Below are 17,881 nucleotides of genomic sequence, written 5' to 3' on the forward strand. Positions count from 1 at the left end.
CCTGATTGAAGTGTAGACATGCCCTAAGGCCAGTTTACTAATGCTTGTCCCTGATGGACCAGGGATCAAGAGGAGATGCATGCTGAGCAAAACATACTGTAGTGAGTCTAAAAACAAAACACAAAGGCAAAATATAAAATGTTAATAACATTACAGTGTGTCAGCTGCCTAACCAAAGGCACACAGGGAGTTGGAGAATGATTAATAAGAAATATTACAGTATTAAAATTAACCATTGATCTGAACCAAAGTTCTGGGCCAGGCACTTGGGGAAAATTCCGATCCAAATCCTAACTTTGCAGCTCAGGCACATCTCTAATTACAATAAATAAAAGTACCAGTATGATAAACCTGCCCTCTAAACTAAGAATCAGCAAAACTGGATTATAATCATATAATCATCAGGATTATAATAGCAGGGTTATAAAAATAGGATTAGAATAGTGGAGGGTTGTAGGTCATGCTTGAGGCTAATTGCTAAATGGTGTTGAGGAAGCTTGCACGACTGCTTCCATTTTACCTAAATATAGATAGTGCTGTTAGTCTCATTATTAAAAATTAAAAGGAAAAATCAAGACAACAAATCAGCTTCTGAGTGGGGGATGTGAGCACCTAATACCCTTCTGGCCCCTACCCAAAGTGATGTCCACTCCTTGGCTGCAGGAGTGTTTCTCCAAAATGGGCATATTGGAGAGGAATATTCGGGGAGGGATGAAGGAGGTATTTTGGAGGAATCTGTATTCCTAAAATAGTTTTAAACTCTAAATTAAAAATTATCCAAATGATATCCAGGGAGATTATAGACATGAAGATAAAGATTCTGGAGCAGTGATGGAAGCTATCATGAAGACGATAGAGAAAGGTCTGTGCAGTAGGATGAAGTTAGCAATATGGCAGTGCTCAAGGTTGCTTTCAAAGTATCTAGTGTAATATGATTTTAATTTAATCTGTATCATGAATATGAGTAACATGAGAGTAAAATTACATTCAGAGAGCAAAGTAAGTGCAGATGTGCAAGGCAGTGTTAGTCCAGCCACCTGAAAGATGAAGGCAGAGTACTGGTTTGACAGGAAGGATGATGATCTGCTGAGCATGGAAGATAATATCTCAATACTTCAGAGTGTGCTTGTGCTTCCCTGTCTGAAACACAATGGGCCATTTTAATCCTTGGCATAACTGTTAAAATCAATGCGATTCCACCAGAACTGTGGATGGGTAATACTGTATATTCCTTCTGTTCCCCTGTTCTGTCATTTGTGGTGGATTTAAAAACTGGAATTTAGTTTGTCACTATTAAAAATATTTCATTTCTTTTGGCTTAAGCATGCAATGAGTTAATGAAGTAGCCTTTCAGTGCTAACGGCTATCCAATTAAATTTAAGTTACAGGTGAAAAAGAAAAGGAGTACTTGTGGCACCTTAGAGACTAACAAATTTATTAGAGCATAAGCTTTCGTGAGCTACAGCTCACTTCATCGGATGCATCCGCTGAAGTGAGCTGTAGCTCACAAAAGCTTATGCTCTAATAAATTTGTTAGTCTCTAAGGTGCCACAAGTACTCCTTTTCTTTTTGCGAATACAGACTAACACGGCTGCTACTCTGAAACCTGTCATTAGGTGAAAATGAGTCATCAGTTCTCCTTCTAGTCCTCATTTGTACATAACTCAAAAAAAAAATAATGGTGAGGACAGTCTCTGCCAGTTGCATGACTGGCAGTCTTTACTCACAGGGCCAAGGACTGGAATAGCAAATGATGCTGAAGGTCAGAACTATGGTGCAAGGTTCCTGCCTGGATGGTTCCAGACTCAAGTTATAGTGCGTCTAGTCTATCCTTTCCTGAATCTTAATACCCTTGCCTTTTAGAACTATGTGTATTCAAAATAAACCTTTAAAGTACATGTTGACTTTGTTGAGCAGGATGCATAAAAAGGACTAGGCAATTATCTTTTCATTTCTCCAAAAATAACTAAATTGCTCTGGCATCAGAGGGTGTGATGTCTCTTTGCTGCCAAAGTTAAAAAACCTTCAGCTCCTCAGTATGGTCCATTCCACGCAATCTGCCACTCTGTGATTGTTTATTTTAACTTGACAGCTGCCTGAAATAATGGGCATTGAGTGATGCAGGTACCATTTCTGTCATCTCCCCATTTTTCTTTCTGGGGCAGTCCTATAAAAAACCCTTTCTTGTTTGGTTGTTTGTTTTCACTTTGTTTCTCTTCGTAGACCTCTTAAGAGTGAGTTGGGCCCAGTTTTTCATACTGGTTATGCCATATCCATGACTGTCTTCCCCTTCTCCAGTAGGCTGCCATTGTGACTGTGTTCCAGTGTGCAGAGATGTGTGGCTTCTTCACAAACTGTTTTATCTATTGGCCATGGTGACTGGCATTTGGCCATGGCAGGGCTTGGTCAATTTGTTAAGCCTCTCAGCATTGTTTGCTGGGGGAGGTTGCTCCATAACCTGGGTCTCTCCCATAGCAGTACAGAGCAGTTCTTCCAGGTCATCAGGAATCCTGTAGTAGGAACAATCTTTACAACTGCTTCTAATGGAAGTTGAGTTACCTTCAGTACTTCCAGTAGAATAATTAAAAAGAAAAACTGAAGCAACATCATCTAGTTCTGGAGGCTTTGAACACATTGTAGTCTCTGACTTGTCTGTTTCCTGGTGTTCCCACCACACTCTGTGCCTGCATTCTCCAAGTCTGTTTCTTATGTAGCGTTGATTCCAGTGTATCTTTATAAGTGGAGAGATAAGCTTGGTAGGGGACTTCCTTCAAAGGGGAAAGAGCATCTGATAACTGCATGTGGCACTAACATATCTGAAAATATAGTTTCTTACTTAGAAATTGCTTGTAATGCATTGCTTCTTCTTCCCAAATTCACCCTTCCCTCTCCTAACCCCAATCTGCTTATTTATTGAGTGTGCAGGGGTTTCTCATTTGTAGTTATTGCCTCTGTGTGCTGTGTCTGAGTCTAAACCCCTGCTCTTGTCCCCTTTTCCAAGCACAGATCCCTTCCAGAGAACAGAGAATCCCAGAAACAGCTGAAGGTGCTGAATGCTGCTGTTCTGCAATTATCCAAGAACATCAAGGAGCTGCAGGATGAAAATAAGAGCCTGAAAGCAGATCTAGACCAAGTGCTGAGCAGTTCCCTTGCTTCCAGCAAAACAAAAAGTATGTGTTGAAAAGTTAAGATAGGGAACTAGGCTTCACAGTACACAGAAAGGAGGAGAGAGGCACAGTTCATAGACTACATGGCAGTATGGATACAGCTCCTAGAGGCATTGCAAATGTGTTACCTGAAAATGGGCAGCAATCAGTCTGTAACCATTATTCCAGGAGCATTAAACTGGCTCCTTGAGTGGACTAAACTACCTTTTCAGTTAGGGTCGGTGGGCCAGGAGTCACTAGCAAGGGGCACATTTTGCTATCTCGTCTGACTGCAGAATGTGTCTCTGTAGCTGGCAAAGTTACAGATCGTACTGGAAGACAATTACATTCTGTGTGAAAAAGTAAATGCCTTTGTGAAACCGTCCTTCTACTGGTCACTAAGGCTTGGTCTACACTACAGACTTACATTGGTTTAACTACGTTGCTCAGGGGCATGGAAAATTCATGGCCCTGAGTGACAGTTCTACCAACTAACCCTGGTGTAGACAGCGCTATGTTGACGTGAGGGCTTCTTCTGTTGACATAGCTACCACCTCTTGGAGGTGGAGTACGTACACCAAAGGGAGAAGCTCTCCTGTTGGTATAGGTAGCATATTCACTAAGTGCTACAGCCGTGCAGCTGCACCTCTGTATGTGTAGACAAACCCTAATTTACCCTTTTATGCATTCCCACCACAGTCAGTTCACACACACACCCCATCCCCATTTGTCAGTTTTCTCTCTTTTGCTTACCCATAACCCAATCCCCCACTGCCTTTGGGGAGTCTTCCTCATTCTCTTTTTCCCTCCCCCACCCTTGTGGCATTTCCCCTCTGGGTGCTGTTCTCTGAAGGGGCAATGAGGAGCATTGTGGGCTATGTGGCAGTAGGAATTAGGGAAGAGGGGGACCCAAAGCTCTGGTGTGTGGTAGTGGGGTACTCAATCAGGCATGAGTTCTCTCCTCAATTCCAGTTACTCCAGCTCCCCAGTCTCTTTGAGCTACAGCATGCACCTGTAGGTCAGACCCCTTTGTTAAATGAGAGGGAATTACAGACTGGAGGAAAGTGTCCTGGGGCCATGTGTTTGACACCCATGCTTGTATCCATTCAGAGAGTCTGGAGGAGCAAGACATTCCCCATAAAGCCCTGTTTTCCATCATCCAAAAATGTACTGTACTGATTTAAATGGTCTAATTTGAAGCCTGAAATGGTTTGAGTAGGATGTCAAACATTTCTAGACCATTCTGTCCTTCAAATCATCCTCTCTAAAGCTAGCTTTCAGTCTCCTACAATGAGGTGGACCTTTTGAATGGACACAAGCTTCCTTTTTCTAGGCCTTTGTGTCTCACCAATCCAACTTCTTGTTTAAAACCTTGTTACCTTCTTTAGATTACAATGAGTGGAGCAGACAGAGGCTGGTGAGACGGATTTCAGAACTGGAAAAAGTGAGTGACAGAAATAATATAGCCTGCCTTATCAATGGCAGAACAGAAAACATAAGGTCACTGATCTGTGTTCATGATGCCTTATCCTTCCAAGTATCAGCTCTTATACATCTGAACAGCTATCTATACTGTTCCCTTTTCTGCTGTGTCATACTCATCTTGTATAGCTGCGGCTTTAAGATTAATCTCCCTTTGATCCTGCTTTCCTTTCCTAGCCTGGGCCAGATCCTCATCTGGTATAAATCAATATGGCTCCATTGAAGTCAGTTTACACCAGATGAGTATCTTCCTCCCTCTGTCTCCCTCCTTCCCATATCTTATAGAAGCAGAAAGAGAACATTTTCAATTTTCTCCCCCCCCAAACCTCTAGGAAGTACATGAGATGGAGAACAACGGATTACTGTCATCAGCTAATGGTACATCACCACTGCTTGTTCTGCCACCTTCAGCTTCTGTACAGCTGGATCAGCCAGCCACTCAAGAACCTGACCCCCTTGAAGAATGTGAGCGTCTCCGAGGGTTGGTGAAGAAACTGAAAGGTGATAGGAGTGCACTTCAAAATGAACTGGCCAGTAAATAGTAAGTCTGACTATTGTCTGGGATGTTACAGTCTCTTTCCTTGTCTACACTAAAGGGAAAAGTCAATCTAAGCTACGCAATTTGAATTATATGAATGGTGCACCTCAAATCGTCATAGCTTAGATCTACTTACCGCGGGGTCCACACTACACGATGTTGACGGGAGAGCGATCGGTGGTCTATGTAGTGGGTTTCACTAGACACACTAAATTGACCACTTATGCATCGATCGCCGCAGCGTTGATCTTCCGGTAAGTGTAGACAAACCCTCTGTGACAGTCTTTTCATAGGTGTGAAGTGTTTCACATTGTATCATGAGAGGAGCTATTTAAAAAGTTTCTCACATTTTAAACAAATCTGAAACATTTGAGGTTTTGGGAGGGATTTGGTTGGATTTGCAAAAAAGGTTTAAAAATCTACTCTTTGTCAAATCAGCTTTGTAAAAAGTTGCTATGAATGAATGGCAAGATTGACCATCAAAAATGGAAACTTCTGCTTGTTATGGAAGAATTTTAAAGGCTAATGACATTTTTGGCAAGATAATATTTGAAGAACGCTAAAATTTCATAGTTACTTCTTTAAATCATTTTGTGAACCTTTTTCAGTTTTGCTGTGAGAATTTTGCAACAAAAGTTTTGACCTAATCCACTATTTTCTCCTCTGAAATATACCTCTCATTTTCTGCTATACTATGGCATTCACCTTCCAACTGAGCAGCTGAATTCCTTTGCTATTGCTTACAGTAGTTTCGTTTGTCAGTGCATGGAGAGACAGCTTAACTTTACCAGGTGCTTAGATGTGTGCACAGAGCAGCCTGTATTTTAATATGATCTTTCAGTGCAAAGATGCACATGGACAAAGACCTAATATGAAAAGCATGCAAAAAGTCCTTTTTCATCTAACCCATGTATATCATAGTGTATGGTTATAAGGACAAATATATACTTATTTAAATATAAATTTCCTGTTCAAGTTTAAACAAACAGATTTTATTCAACGTTAGAAGTGTAAGCAGCAAATAATTCCTCTAATGCACTGAAATGCAAATTATATAATCATTGCCTTAGTGCTTAATTCCCTATTCTTATACAGTTCAGAGGTGAAGCAATTACAGCAAGCAAAGACTGAATTGGAGAGGGAGCTGCAAAAGCTGCAGGAGATGGAGAAAGAAAAGTGTGAAAAAGAGGAGACTTTGAGGTACCTTGATAGGCATTTTTCCAATTTTGAAAGGAACTGAAAAGTTGAGTATGACACAGTTCTCTACTAAGTGGTTCAAAATATGAAGAATGTCATATGAAATGTGCAGAAAGAAAAGGAGCTACTTGTGGCAACCTTAGAGACTAACAAATTTATTAGAGCATAACCTTTCTGTGAGGCTACAACTCACTTCATCGATGTAGCCTCACTGGAAGAGCTTATGCTCTAATAAATTTGTTAGTCTCTAAGTGCCACAAGTACTCTTTTCTTTTTGCGAATACAGACTAACATGGCCTTCTACTCTGAAACATATGAAATGTGGGGAACGATGAGTAAATGAGGTATTTGGGCAGAAATGTTTGGGCTAAAGATTGTTGATAATCTTGGAATAAGTTTTGGGGGAAGATGATTTGAAGTAATGAATGACATCTCTGTGTCTGGAGGGATGGGGGACTGCAGAGGATATGGTCGAAGAGCTGAAATGTAGGATTAAAGTTGGGCTGTCAAGGGTGTACAAAAAATTAATCATGCAATTAATCGCACTGTTAAGCAATAATAGAAAACAATTTATTTAAATTTTTTGGAATGGTTTTCTACATTTTCAAATACTACGACGATTTCAATTACAAAGTGTACAGTGCCACTTTATATTTTTAATAAAAATATTTGCACTGTAAAAACAAAAGAATAGTATTTTGTCATTCACCTTAACAAGTACTGTAGTGCAATCTCTTTATCTGAACATTGAAATACAAATGAAGAATTATGTACAAACAAATAACTACATTCAAAAATAAAACAATGTAAAACTTTAGATTCTACAAGTTCACTCAATCCTACTTCTTGTTCAGTCAATCATTCAGACAAACAAGTTAAAGTTAAAATTTGCAGGAGATAATGCTGCCCGTTTCTTGTTCACAATGTCACCTGAGAGTGAGAACAGGCATTTGCATGGCACTGTTGTAGCCGGTGTCGCAAGATACATGCCAGATGCACTAAAGAGTCATATGTCTCTTCATGCTTCAACCACCATTCCAGAGGACAGATTCTGCTTGATACCGATCCAAAGCAGACTTGTGTTCATTTTCATCATCTGAGTCAGATGCCACTAGCAGAAGGTTGATTTTCTTTTTTGGTGGTTCAAGTTCTGTAATTTCTGCATCAGAATGTTGCTCTTTTAAGATTTCCGAAAGCATACTTCACACCATATCCTTCTCAGAGTTTGGATGGCACTTCAGATGCTTCAACCTGGGGTTGAGTGCTGTAGCTATTTTTAGAAATCTCACATTGGTACTTTCTTTGCGTTTTGTCAAATCTGCTGTGAAAGTGTTCTTAAAACAAATATGTGCTGGGTCATCATCCGAGACTGCTGTAACATGAAATAGATGGCAGAATGTGGGTAAAACAGCAGGGAACATACAATTCTCCCCCAAGGAGTTCAGTCACAAATTTAATTAATGCATTTTTTTTTAACGAGCATCATCAGCATGGAAGCATATCCTCTAGAATGGTGGCCGAAGCATGAAGGGGCATACGAATGTTTAGCATGTCTGGCACGTAAATACCTTGCAACGCCGGCTACAAAAGTGCCATGCGAATGCCTGATCTCACTTTAAGGTGACGCTGTAAATAAGAAACAGGCAGCAGTATCTCCCATAAATATAAACAAACTTGTTTGTCTCATTGATTGGCTGAACAAGAAGTAGGACTGAGTGGACTTGTAGGCTCTGAAGTTTTACATTGTTTTGTTTTTGAGTGCTGTTATGTAGCAAAAAAAATCTACATTTGTAAGTTACACTTTCATGATAAAGATTGCACTACTACATGTATGAGTGAATTAAAAAATACTATTTCTTTTGTTTATAATTTTTACAGTGCAAATATTTGTAATAAAAATAATATAAAATGAGCACTGTACACTTTATATTCTGTGCTATAATAGAAATCAATATATTTGAAAATGTAGAAAAACATTCAAAAATATTTAATGAATTTCATTTGGTATTCTATTGTTTAACAGTGTGGTTAATCACAATTATTTTTTTTTAGTTAACTGTAATTAATTGACAGCCCTAGATTAAAGTAAACCATGAAAAGCTGGTGTGTTAGGCTGGATGACCTTTTCTTGTTCTTCTCTTTGCTTATGAGGAGAGAGCTGTAGATCCTCTACCGTACCCTTCCATCTTGACTCCTAACTTTGGTTTCCCATCCACTAGGGGTGTTACAGTATTTAGAACTGAGCAGTGATCATTAGAGAGACAATCATGGCAAAAAATGTGTTCCTGTTACATTGATCAGAAATTAACATCAAGCCAAAGTAAAAAACACAATTTTGCCACAATCTTGTATCTGTCAGTCACTGAATTATTGGGTCAGGTGCAGAAGCATAAAAAATAGCATCAAAAGTATCACTGTGACCTTGGTCACTGTTCATTTTAACTTAGTACTGTGACATCTCTCTTTGTGAGTTCATTTTCCATATCTGTCACTATGGAGACATGCAATGTGTGCTCCTGCACAGCAGAAAAGTTTTGGCTACAAATAACTACGCACTCCTAACTATAGGGAGGAAATTCAGAGTCTTACACAGAAAGTGAGAGAACTGGAGATGGAACTACATGAAGACAAGAGACAAATTGCATATGATACCATGGAAATGTCAAACAAGGTATAACCTCATTCTTTCTTGCATGCCATTTATACCCTTACAAATTGGGCAGTTAAAGTCTTTCTGGTTGTTAGTCAGGTCCATGATGCAACTGTGATTTCTTCAGATCCCTTCATATACTAACTTAAACTGTAACCAAGGAAGGTTGTTGCTTGTTTAAACCAATTTCATTTGTAAATTATAATTTCCTAGATGTGCCTTTCATTTGCATATGTATCCTCAAGGGAAGAATGTCAGCATGCAGTCCCTTTTGTCGCTAATCCTTTCAGAAACAGTTGTACTTTACGGGCCAAATCCTGCAGTTTACTGAGGACCAGATTGACATAGGTATTTAAGCACCTAAAGATGTGGATAGGTACCTCATGGGATTTACAAAAGCTCTTGAGTTAGGCACCTAACTCGCTTAGTGGATATATAAAAGTGCCTAAGGTGCCCATCTGCATTTTTAGATGCTTAAATACTATTGTCAGTCTGGTCCCAGCTTCTTACACAAGCAAAATTCCCATTGAATTCATTATGAGTTCTGCTGGAGTAAGGATTGCAGGCTTTGGCCCTCTGGGTATGTGATGAGTGGGCTTTATTTAATCGATTCGTAGATTGTAAGTCTTGCGTAACGTAGGCTGTAGAAATTCACCCAGTAGTTTCTGCATCAAATCTATAATTTCTGGGCATATCTTTTAGATTAAATCTTGATTTAAAGATGGATAATGCACTACATTGGTAAATTGTTCCAGTGGTTAATTACCCAAAAAATTGTCCCTACACTTCATGGTGATTGTCTACCCTAAATGTAAAGCTGGTCCTTGCTTGCTCACATGTTGAAAAGATTATTTTTTAAACAGAAAAAAGAATTGTGGGGCTAAAAACACTTCAAGCAGATACTTTTAGGTTAAAAATATAGAGTAGTACATTCAGTTTAAATTGGACGTTGTTTCACACCACCAAAGAGAAATACATTGCAGAGCCTTCTCATGATTCTCTTCCACGCATCTGCATTTTTAATAATACCCAACAAATTTAAAAATAAAATCCTCGGGTGCATGAACATAAACAACTAAGATGCCAAAACTAATATTCGTATCTGTTAGAAGGCTTGTGCTTCTACAGCTTTTGTTTCTATATGATTACTAATTTTTATCATCATGTAGTTTGCACAGTTGTGCAAAGATTTCCTAAATAAAGCTAGTGTATTATATTGATGCTTTTTCTTTGTTTGGTATTGCATGTATTTTCCAGGAGATCCAAAGGCTATGACTTTTTATTAATTTGTAGACATTGCATGAATTGGTCTCAGATTCAATACCTGGCCACTTAGCCCCTTGAACCGCATATCTCTTTTTATTAGTCTGTTGTCTATATTGCCAAAAGTGTGCACCTTTTCCCATTAGGATTACCTTTTTTTTAGTCTATAATCCAAAAATGGACTTTTTGGTGCTAGTTCCTACTTCTGGGATGCTGTGATGAATTATGCAGTATTTGTCTTCAGCAAACTGAACCATTATACGCAGTATGCAAAAGACTGTGATGATAGGGAGTTTCAAGTAAGTAATAACCTTCCTTGGTTACAGTTCAAGTTAGTATATGAAGGGATCTTAAGGTGGTTTTGATCACTGTGTAATGAAAAATAGACACCAAAACATGGACAACAACATAATATGAATAAGAGTGCTTGCTTGCATAAGAGGATGTTGTTTTTGACATAAGATGCCATTCTGTCTGGGTCAGTTTTATGAGAAGTAGGAAGTTCTTTGTTTTTATCCTTACTTTTCCTTTGCCTTTTTCCTGCTTTCCGAGTTGCTGACTTGTTAAAAGTTTAAAGAGGAACAGGATTGTGTTAATTTACATTGGACTCCCCTTGTTGGTGTTTCAGGATGGCCATCCTATCAGGAAGTTGAAACAAATGAGTATGGGACCAATCGTGCAGTTCTTACACTTGCAAAACTCCAGTGGAAATTAGTGCAACGACTGCAAAATCAGGTCCTTTGGCATAGGTTCTCAAGCTGTCAGTATTACAAGTTATGTCATTTTTCAACAAGAGAATAACTGCCACTCTGGGAATGGGTACCTAAGAAATACATACAGTAGTACACCTTTAGATATTTAAATAAAAACCTCTAATTTCACATCCAGTTCACAACTGAGACAAGTGAAGAATGTATTTCGCTGTAAGAATTTTCCAAATGATGAGCTGAAAGTAACAAATGCAGATTTATTTTAAAATAAGATTTTCTTCTCCAACTTCCTTATATCATGTGAGGAAATTATTTCTTATCCTGTTAATCTCCCTCTCTCTTTCCAGTCCTTGCTGTCTTACAGCTCCAGAAAGAATCACATACCAGCAATCCCATTTAGTATGTACACTACATTCAAGTGTTTTGCCTTCACAGCCTGCATTTGCCTGCTTTCAAGAGGGCAAAGAAGACCACAGGAAGGAGCAAGCAGCCAAACTCATCCAGAGCCAGTGGAAGGCATACAGAAACCAGGTGAAATTCTTATAAATGGACAAAAAGGATTGTTGATTTTTTTTTTTTTAAATATCCTTCTACTTCACCTTCATTTCAGGATATTGAGTAGCCTGCTGGTCAGCATCAGGAATCAGAGCACCGATGCAGTCGTAACTAAATGTCTGACTTTCCTTCTTCCCCTGGATATTTCTCGTTTCTTGAAGGCCATTGATTAAGGATAGTTCTTTTAATTTCTGTCATCCTGTATGCTGGTAACTCTGCTGGCATTCTAACAGCGAATGTGAATTTTGCTATGAGCAGGCATGACTTGACTGAATTAATGGGAAAGGTGTCTGGAGTAGCCAAGACTAGGAAAGAGGAGTACTGAGTACTAGAGCTGGTCAAAACATTTCCATTGAAACTGTACTTTAACGGAAAACTGGGTTTTTGATTAAAATGACTTTTTTCTTGATAAGTGTCTGCTTTCTGTTGAAAATTTTGATAGTTTTGTCAAAAAAAAAAAAACAACCAGAAACTGAATATTTTTAAATTTTTGGCTAAAAACTGAACTATTTTGATTCTAAAATGCTGCTGCACTGTTCCTTGGGAATTGTAGTTAAATTGCCTCATGTTCCCATCCTCCTCTGGGCTGGGCTCAGCTCTCCAGCTTGACTTCTCCCATGACACATCACAGCCATGTGATTCTCCCAGTATATGGCCTCCCTCACCAAGAGATTTCTCATGGGAGATGTAGTCTTACCAGAGATCCCAGCCTATAGAGGAGAAAGGGAGCATGAGGAACCCAAACTACAACTCCCATCAGGCACTCTGGTGACATTTCAGAATTTAAATATTAGATTTTGATTTTTCTTTCAAATTTTCAATGGATAACTTGGATTTTTTTTATTTTCATCAAAATTTTTCTCAGAAACAAAACCTATTTTCCAGCCAGCTCTGAATACCGTAAATGAGGTAAAACAGAAATGCAAAATTTTTCAGAACTTGTATTTAAGTGCCAGAGTTGGAAACCAGTGCTGAGATGTTGAGGACAGGAAAAGAAGTGGAATTAAGACATTCTTTCCATAGCACAACCAGTCAGGGCCCAAATGTGAGAACCTGACTTTTAGAATATGTGAGACAGAAGCAAAATAAAAGATGCAATGAAAATAATAAAGTAAGGTGCATGAAATAAAGAAGTTTTAAATTATTTTGAAAGGTAATATAAAAAGGTTTGGGGAAATCCATTCCATGGCTTAGCGTTTCTGAGATCAGTAATTTGCAGAAGTAAATGGTGTGGCCAGTCCAGGTTCACGTAGGATAAAACTATCATATGTGGAGCTAAATGAGTGGTCTTTGTAACTCAGTATGGTTCAGAGGGATGATTCTGCGCCACTTAAACCATCACTGCAAACCTGGAAATTCCTTAGCCTGAGCTTCATCCAGCGAGGATAAGGTGACAAATTAAAAAAATAGCTTATATTAAATTTTGTTTTATTAACAAACAAGGCAAATGATGCATCTCTATATCCATGATTTCAGGGTTAGAAATAGGGGAACATAAAAAATCCACTATCAAGCTAAAGAATAAACAATCCCCCAAAAAATCCAATTCCAGAAAGCTTCCCCAGGGAAGAAAAACTGGGCTTTTCAGTTGTTTTGGGATGCCTTTGTAGTAGCTGTAAGAAAATATGAGACCTTTTGGAGTAATCTTTATTAAATAAAAGCCATAAATCCTTATGATATTAATTTAAAAGTTTTCTCCATTTCAGAAAGAAGAAATTGCTCTGGATCAGGTGAGTGTGTGTCGCACCAATAAAATGACAATTCAGGTTCACTTTATAATAAAAAAGTATAAACAAGTAGTTATGTAATTTTTAAAGTGATTTTATTATGAGATTCAATATTCCATCAGGAGCACTAGTGATTGCTATGCTAATAATTCAGGTTGTGTGACTGTTTACCTTGTGACCTCCTGTTTTCAGTTGTTCATGACTTACCTAAACTTTCTCCTTTTGAGTTCAAATTTTCTGTACATTGTCTCTGCCAAAAGATGCATCCTTTTGGAAAATGGGAGCAAAAATGGTTCTGGAATTTTTGAGTATAAGGAACTGCAGGTGAGATGGAGAAGAGTTTTCCCATTATAATAAAATAATTTTTGCAACATTTTTGTCTTCAGAAAGGCTGGATGTAGACATTTGACATGGAAACTGCCCTTATTAAGAAGTGCCTGTCTCAAGGCAAGTGTGCCCTATCCCCTCGTGGGGCGGGGTAATTACTTTCCCCGTGGTTGCATCCTTACGACCACCCCTTGGGGTAGTGTGTGTGACGGTAGGGTGACCAGATGTCCTGATTTTATAGGGACAGTCCCGATATTTGGGGCTTTTTCTTATATAGGCTCCTATTATCCCCCCACCCCATGTCCCTATTTTTCACACTTGCTGTCTGGTCACCCTATGTTACGGGTTTGGGCCCTTTGGGGTGTCACCTGATGTGCTGGGGTTTAACTGACCATGCATCCCCTGCTGGGTTCCCTTTTACTGCTTTGCTGGATTACGCTCTCCGGCTTCTTGCAACACACACACACATACGTACGTACGTAGGGCCATGCCTCACTGCAGATACAGATTGAAGTCAGCTCTGTGTGAGAGGACTCCCCCAGCACTCATGTGCCCACTCCCTTTAAGGGGTACAAACCCAAAGGTTTTATGAAATTCGCCCCCTCCCTCAATGTGGAGGGAGATAGGCACAATTTCTTGTGTTCCTGTCCCCCCCGCCCCGGTTAGAAATGACATAAACTGGGTTATATTATAATCAAGCAATAAGTTCATTAACTACAAAAGGTGAATTTTAAGTGAATATAAGAGATAACAGACAGAACAAAGCAGGTTACTGAGCAAATAAAACAAAGTATGTAAGCTAAGCTCAATATACTTAAGAAACAGGTTACAAAATGTAATTTCTTACCCTAAATGTTATTTTAGGCTGGTTGCAAAGTTTCTGTGGTTCAGAGTTCCAGTTATATTTCTTTTCAGACTGGACCCCTGTCTCAGTCTGGACTCCCCCCGCCTTCCCTTCAGGTGGCTTTAGCAGTCTTTCTTCTTGGGCAGACAGGCCATGGAGAGGAGGAGCCACGTTTGCCTTCCTCCCCACCCTTAAATAGGATTTACATAAGGTGGGAATCCTTTGTTTCCAAAACTTGACCCCGCCCCATTTCCTTTCCAGTGGAAAGTTACAAGAAATCCCAGGTAATATTTAGTATCAGGTGACAAGACCGTCTGACTCTGTAGTATCACAGCATCCGTGAGTCAGTAGCAGTATTGAAAGTCCACAGGAAGGCCAAGCGTTTTCACAGTCCATTGTTCTCACTGATGTGCCATCCGCCCTGTCTGGCTTTTCCAAAGTTGTACCTGAAGTGTTAGCTGTGAATGTCGCCCAAAGTAACATAGTTGAAATACAGATACATAGTCAATATTCCTAACCTCAGATACAGAAATGATACAGGAATTCAAATTAGATAATCACATTCAGTAAATTATAACCTTTCCAATGATATCTTACAAGACCCATCTTGCATAAAGTAAATCTACGTTATGTCCTATTCATATCATAAACATATTTTCATAAAGAATATGGAGTGAAATGTCACGGTGTGGCCTAGCAGTAAAAATCATTGTGGCCGCTCTTTCTCTCTCAAGGTTGTGTGGCCCAATGGCCAGAGTCAGGGTGACAACCCCTTCCCACAGACCTCTGGGACCTAATGGCCTGTGTCAGTATTGCTCCCTGGTTCGGCCGGGGTACATCACCTAGTGCTCAGAGTCACTGTGGCTGCCTGGCTCAGCAAGGTGGTATGGCCTAGCAGCAAGAGTCAGTAAGGTCACCCTCTCTCAGGGATGTATGGCCTAGTGGTCTGAGTCAGCATAACTGCCCTTTCTGATGGGCTGCATGGCCTCAGGGGAGTGGCCCATCACCCCAGGGTGGGTGGCAGCCGGGTAGGTGGACCCGGGCCCTCCCTTCTCTACCGGATCCCAGCTCAGGGCCCTGTGAGTGGCAAGTATGCCTGTCAGTGGGGAATCCACCCAAAACATGCTGACCCCATTTGATACCATAACTAGTCTCCCTGAGCTACTTCCTACCTGGTTCCTGATGTCTGGATGATGCACCCACAGTCACCCCTCATGGTGAGGGAAGGGCAGTGTATCACCCGAGTCCTGGGTAGGGTGCATCATGGGAGACGTAGTCCAGCTGGGTGGCCCACCTCATAAAGGACACCGGGCGTTGGAGGAAACCGAAATAAAGCTCCCATGAGGCAACATAACTGAATAGCTGAATTGAAGTAGTTTGTTTAACAGGTGCTTAGATTTTTGACAAAACAATCAACAGTTTTCCACAGAAAGCAGACATTTCTCCCAAAAAAAATTTTGTAGAAAACTCAACTGTTTTGACAGGGTTGATAGAAAATTTATGACCAGCCCTCATTGTAATAGAGTTCTTAATTGCATTGTTGTATACTATTTCTCAGCTAGCACAACATAATATATGCATTTTCTTCTTTAGCCTTAGAAAATCTGCTTTGAGTAGGTTAGTAAAGAGAAGGATGACAAGTGCCAAAGCTCTTTCCATGCTCTTCCAGTGTGAAACTGTATATAACATCTATCAGAATGGTGATTTTAAAAAGTCACTTTATACCCTTGATATCTTCTGATCTTTGGGGACCTAATTCAGAATTAAAATCTCTTAGCAGAGAGGAAGAACGTTTGTTTAACATAATCACCAGAATGGTTGCCAGACTCCACTTGATTTCTGATGATGTTATCAAGCAGCAAAGCCTGCTGGGTAGCTGGGATCTAAGATGGTGCGATGGGGCAGATTGGCCCCGCACTAGTACAGAGGGGGTTAATCCTTCCCTCCTAGCAGAGGAAGCCCCACCCCTGAGGCTCTGCTGGGCATGCTCCACCTGAAAGTCAGGTATAAAAGCCTTCAGAGCTGCTCAGTTAGGGCTGACTGCTGAGGAGGAAGGGCACTCGGCATGGGCTCCAGCCCAGGAGCCGTTACAGCTCTTACCTACCAGGGAGGGTGAGGGAGTGTTACCTCCCACCCTTATGAGCCAGCATGTTTTGGAAGGATTCCCTGCTGACCCCGTGGCAGACCACTTCACCACTATCAGTGCCCTGGGTTGGGGCCTGGTGGAGTTGGGTGGGCCGGGTCACCCTACTGGGGGCCAACACCCCCTTGTGACGGTCCCCAGACACCGGCCACTAGGCCCCCTCTTTTGCCTCCAAAAATGGCTGTATTGACTCTGGCTCCTAAGCTGCTCTATCCCACTAGAGGAGGAGAATTAGGTGGACTCTGGCCATTAGGCCGCACTGCCCTAGGGGCACATTGAATGGACTCTGGCCACTAGGCCGCATTACTCCACTTGGGAAGAGGCAATAGACGGACCCTGGCCATTGGGCCACACTGTGCTGACTACTGGAGGGGGCGTTTAGAAAACGGACGTAGGCATAGAGAGGCGGGGTTGCCTCCCGCCCCCCTGACTTAAGGGGTCGACGAGGTACAAAGCCTGCCACAGATGGGAATATGACTGCATTGCTGTATCTGTGAAATATGGGCTAATGTTTGTAGCTTGAATTTAATTGCATTTGACAGGCTCCATAATGTGCAGATTCTCAGGTTAAATTTACTGTGGAGTTGTATGTCTGTGCAGTTCTTTTATCATTTATAGGTTGGAACCCTTTTGGATTGCAGACCAGCGCATGTGAAGTGGTTAAGGGTGCCTCTTGATTAGAGGGGAAATGCCTGAACATCCAACAGTTGTCGTTGCACAGGGAAAATAGTTCTCTCTCCTGTAATGCCTTTTTCCCTCTGGACTCAACTTTAATTTGTTGCTGCCATCTTTCAAGGGAGTTAACATCCATTTATTTCTCTCCCTGCTAGGCGGCTGTTGTGATTCAGGCAGCTTTCAGAGGACATTTAGCTCGGCAGAAATTGTTATTGAGTAACACACGCAGTCGAAAATCTCCCACCATGCATAGCCTTGGAAATAAGGTAATTGTTGGGGAAGTGAAGACATAGATACAATGTGCTTCTTAATTTTTCCATTATTTACATTCAGTTTACGGTGCAAAGTACTAGGCTTCCAAGCCTTTCAGGTTTAGTTCTGTAACTCATCCAGTTGGCTTTTTTAATACTTTGGCCTGTGGTGTCATTTAAATTTCAGAATATGTTAAGCCCATTTATTGGCTTTCCTTTTTACCATCTACTTCATAGGCCTCCTGAGAAATAAAGCCGTAGTATCTCTGTGCAGTAGGCTGCAACCTGTATCCAAGCTGCTTGCTTTCTTTATCTGGTTCTGTCATCAGGTAAGAGTAAAGGGTGCAGCCTTTTCAAAAGCTGCACTGCACCC

General features: G+C 40.6%; 1 protein-coding gene across 5 annotated transcripts in view; it reads left to right on the plus strand.

Annotated features, from left to right (window-relative positions):
• The window catches only part of IQCE (IQ motif containing E), a 44,793-nt gene that overhangs the window by 13,806 nt on the left and 13,106 nt on the right, over positions 1-17,881 (plus strand). For all 5 annotated transcript variants that reach the window (XR_006274805.1, XR_006274804.1, XM_038420053.2 and 2 more), the window contains exons 12-19: positions 3,007-3,170; positions 4,535-4,590; positions 4,961-5,169; positions 6,262-6,366; positions 8,932-9,034; positions 11,422-11,517; positions 13,248-13,271; positions 17,413-17,523. Coding sequence is in view for 3 of the 5 variants with exons in the window: in XM_038420053.2 (XP_038275981.1) it covers positions 3,007-3,170; positions 4,535-4,590; positions 4,961-5,169; positions 6,262-6,366; positions 8,932-9,034; positions 11,422-11,517; positions 13,248-13,271; positions 17,413-17,523 (868 nt within the window). In the remaining 2 variants the exon portion in view is untranslated. The remainder of the gene's footprint in view (positions 1-3,006; positions 3,171-4,534; positions 4,591-4,960; positions 5,170-6,261; positions 6,367-8,931; positions 9,035-11,421; positions 11,518-13,247; positions 13,272-17,412; positions 17,524-17,881) is intronic.

The sequence above is a fragment of the Dermochelys coriacea genome, chromosome 10 (genome assembly GCF_009764565.3).
Source record: "Dermochelys coriacea isolate rDerCor1 chromosome 10, rDerCor1.pri.v4, whole genome shotgun sequence".
In the NCBI taxonomy this organism is placed as follows: Eukaryota; Metazoa; Chordata; order Testudines; family Dermochelyidae; genus Dermochelys; species Dermochelys coriacea.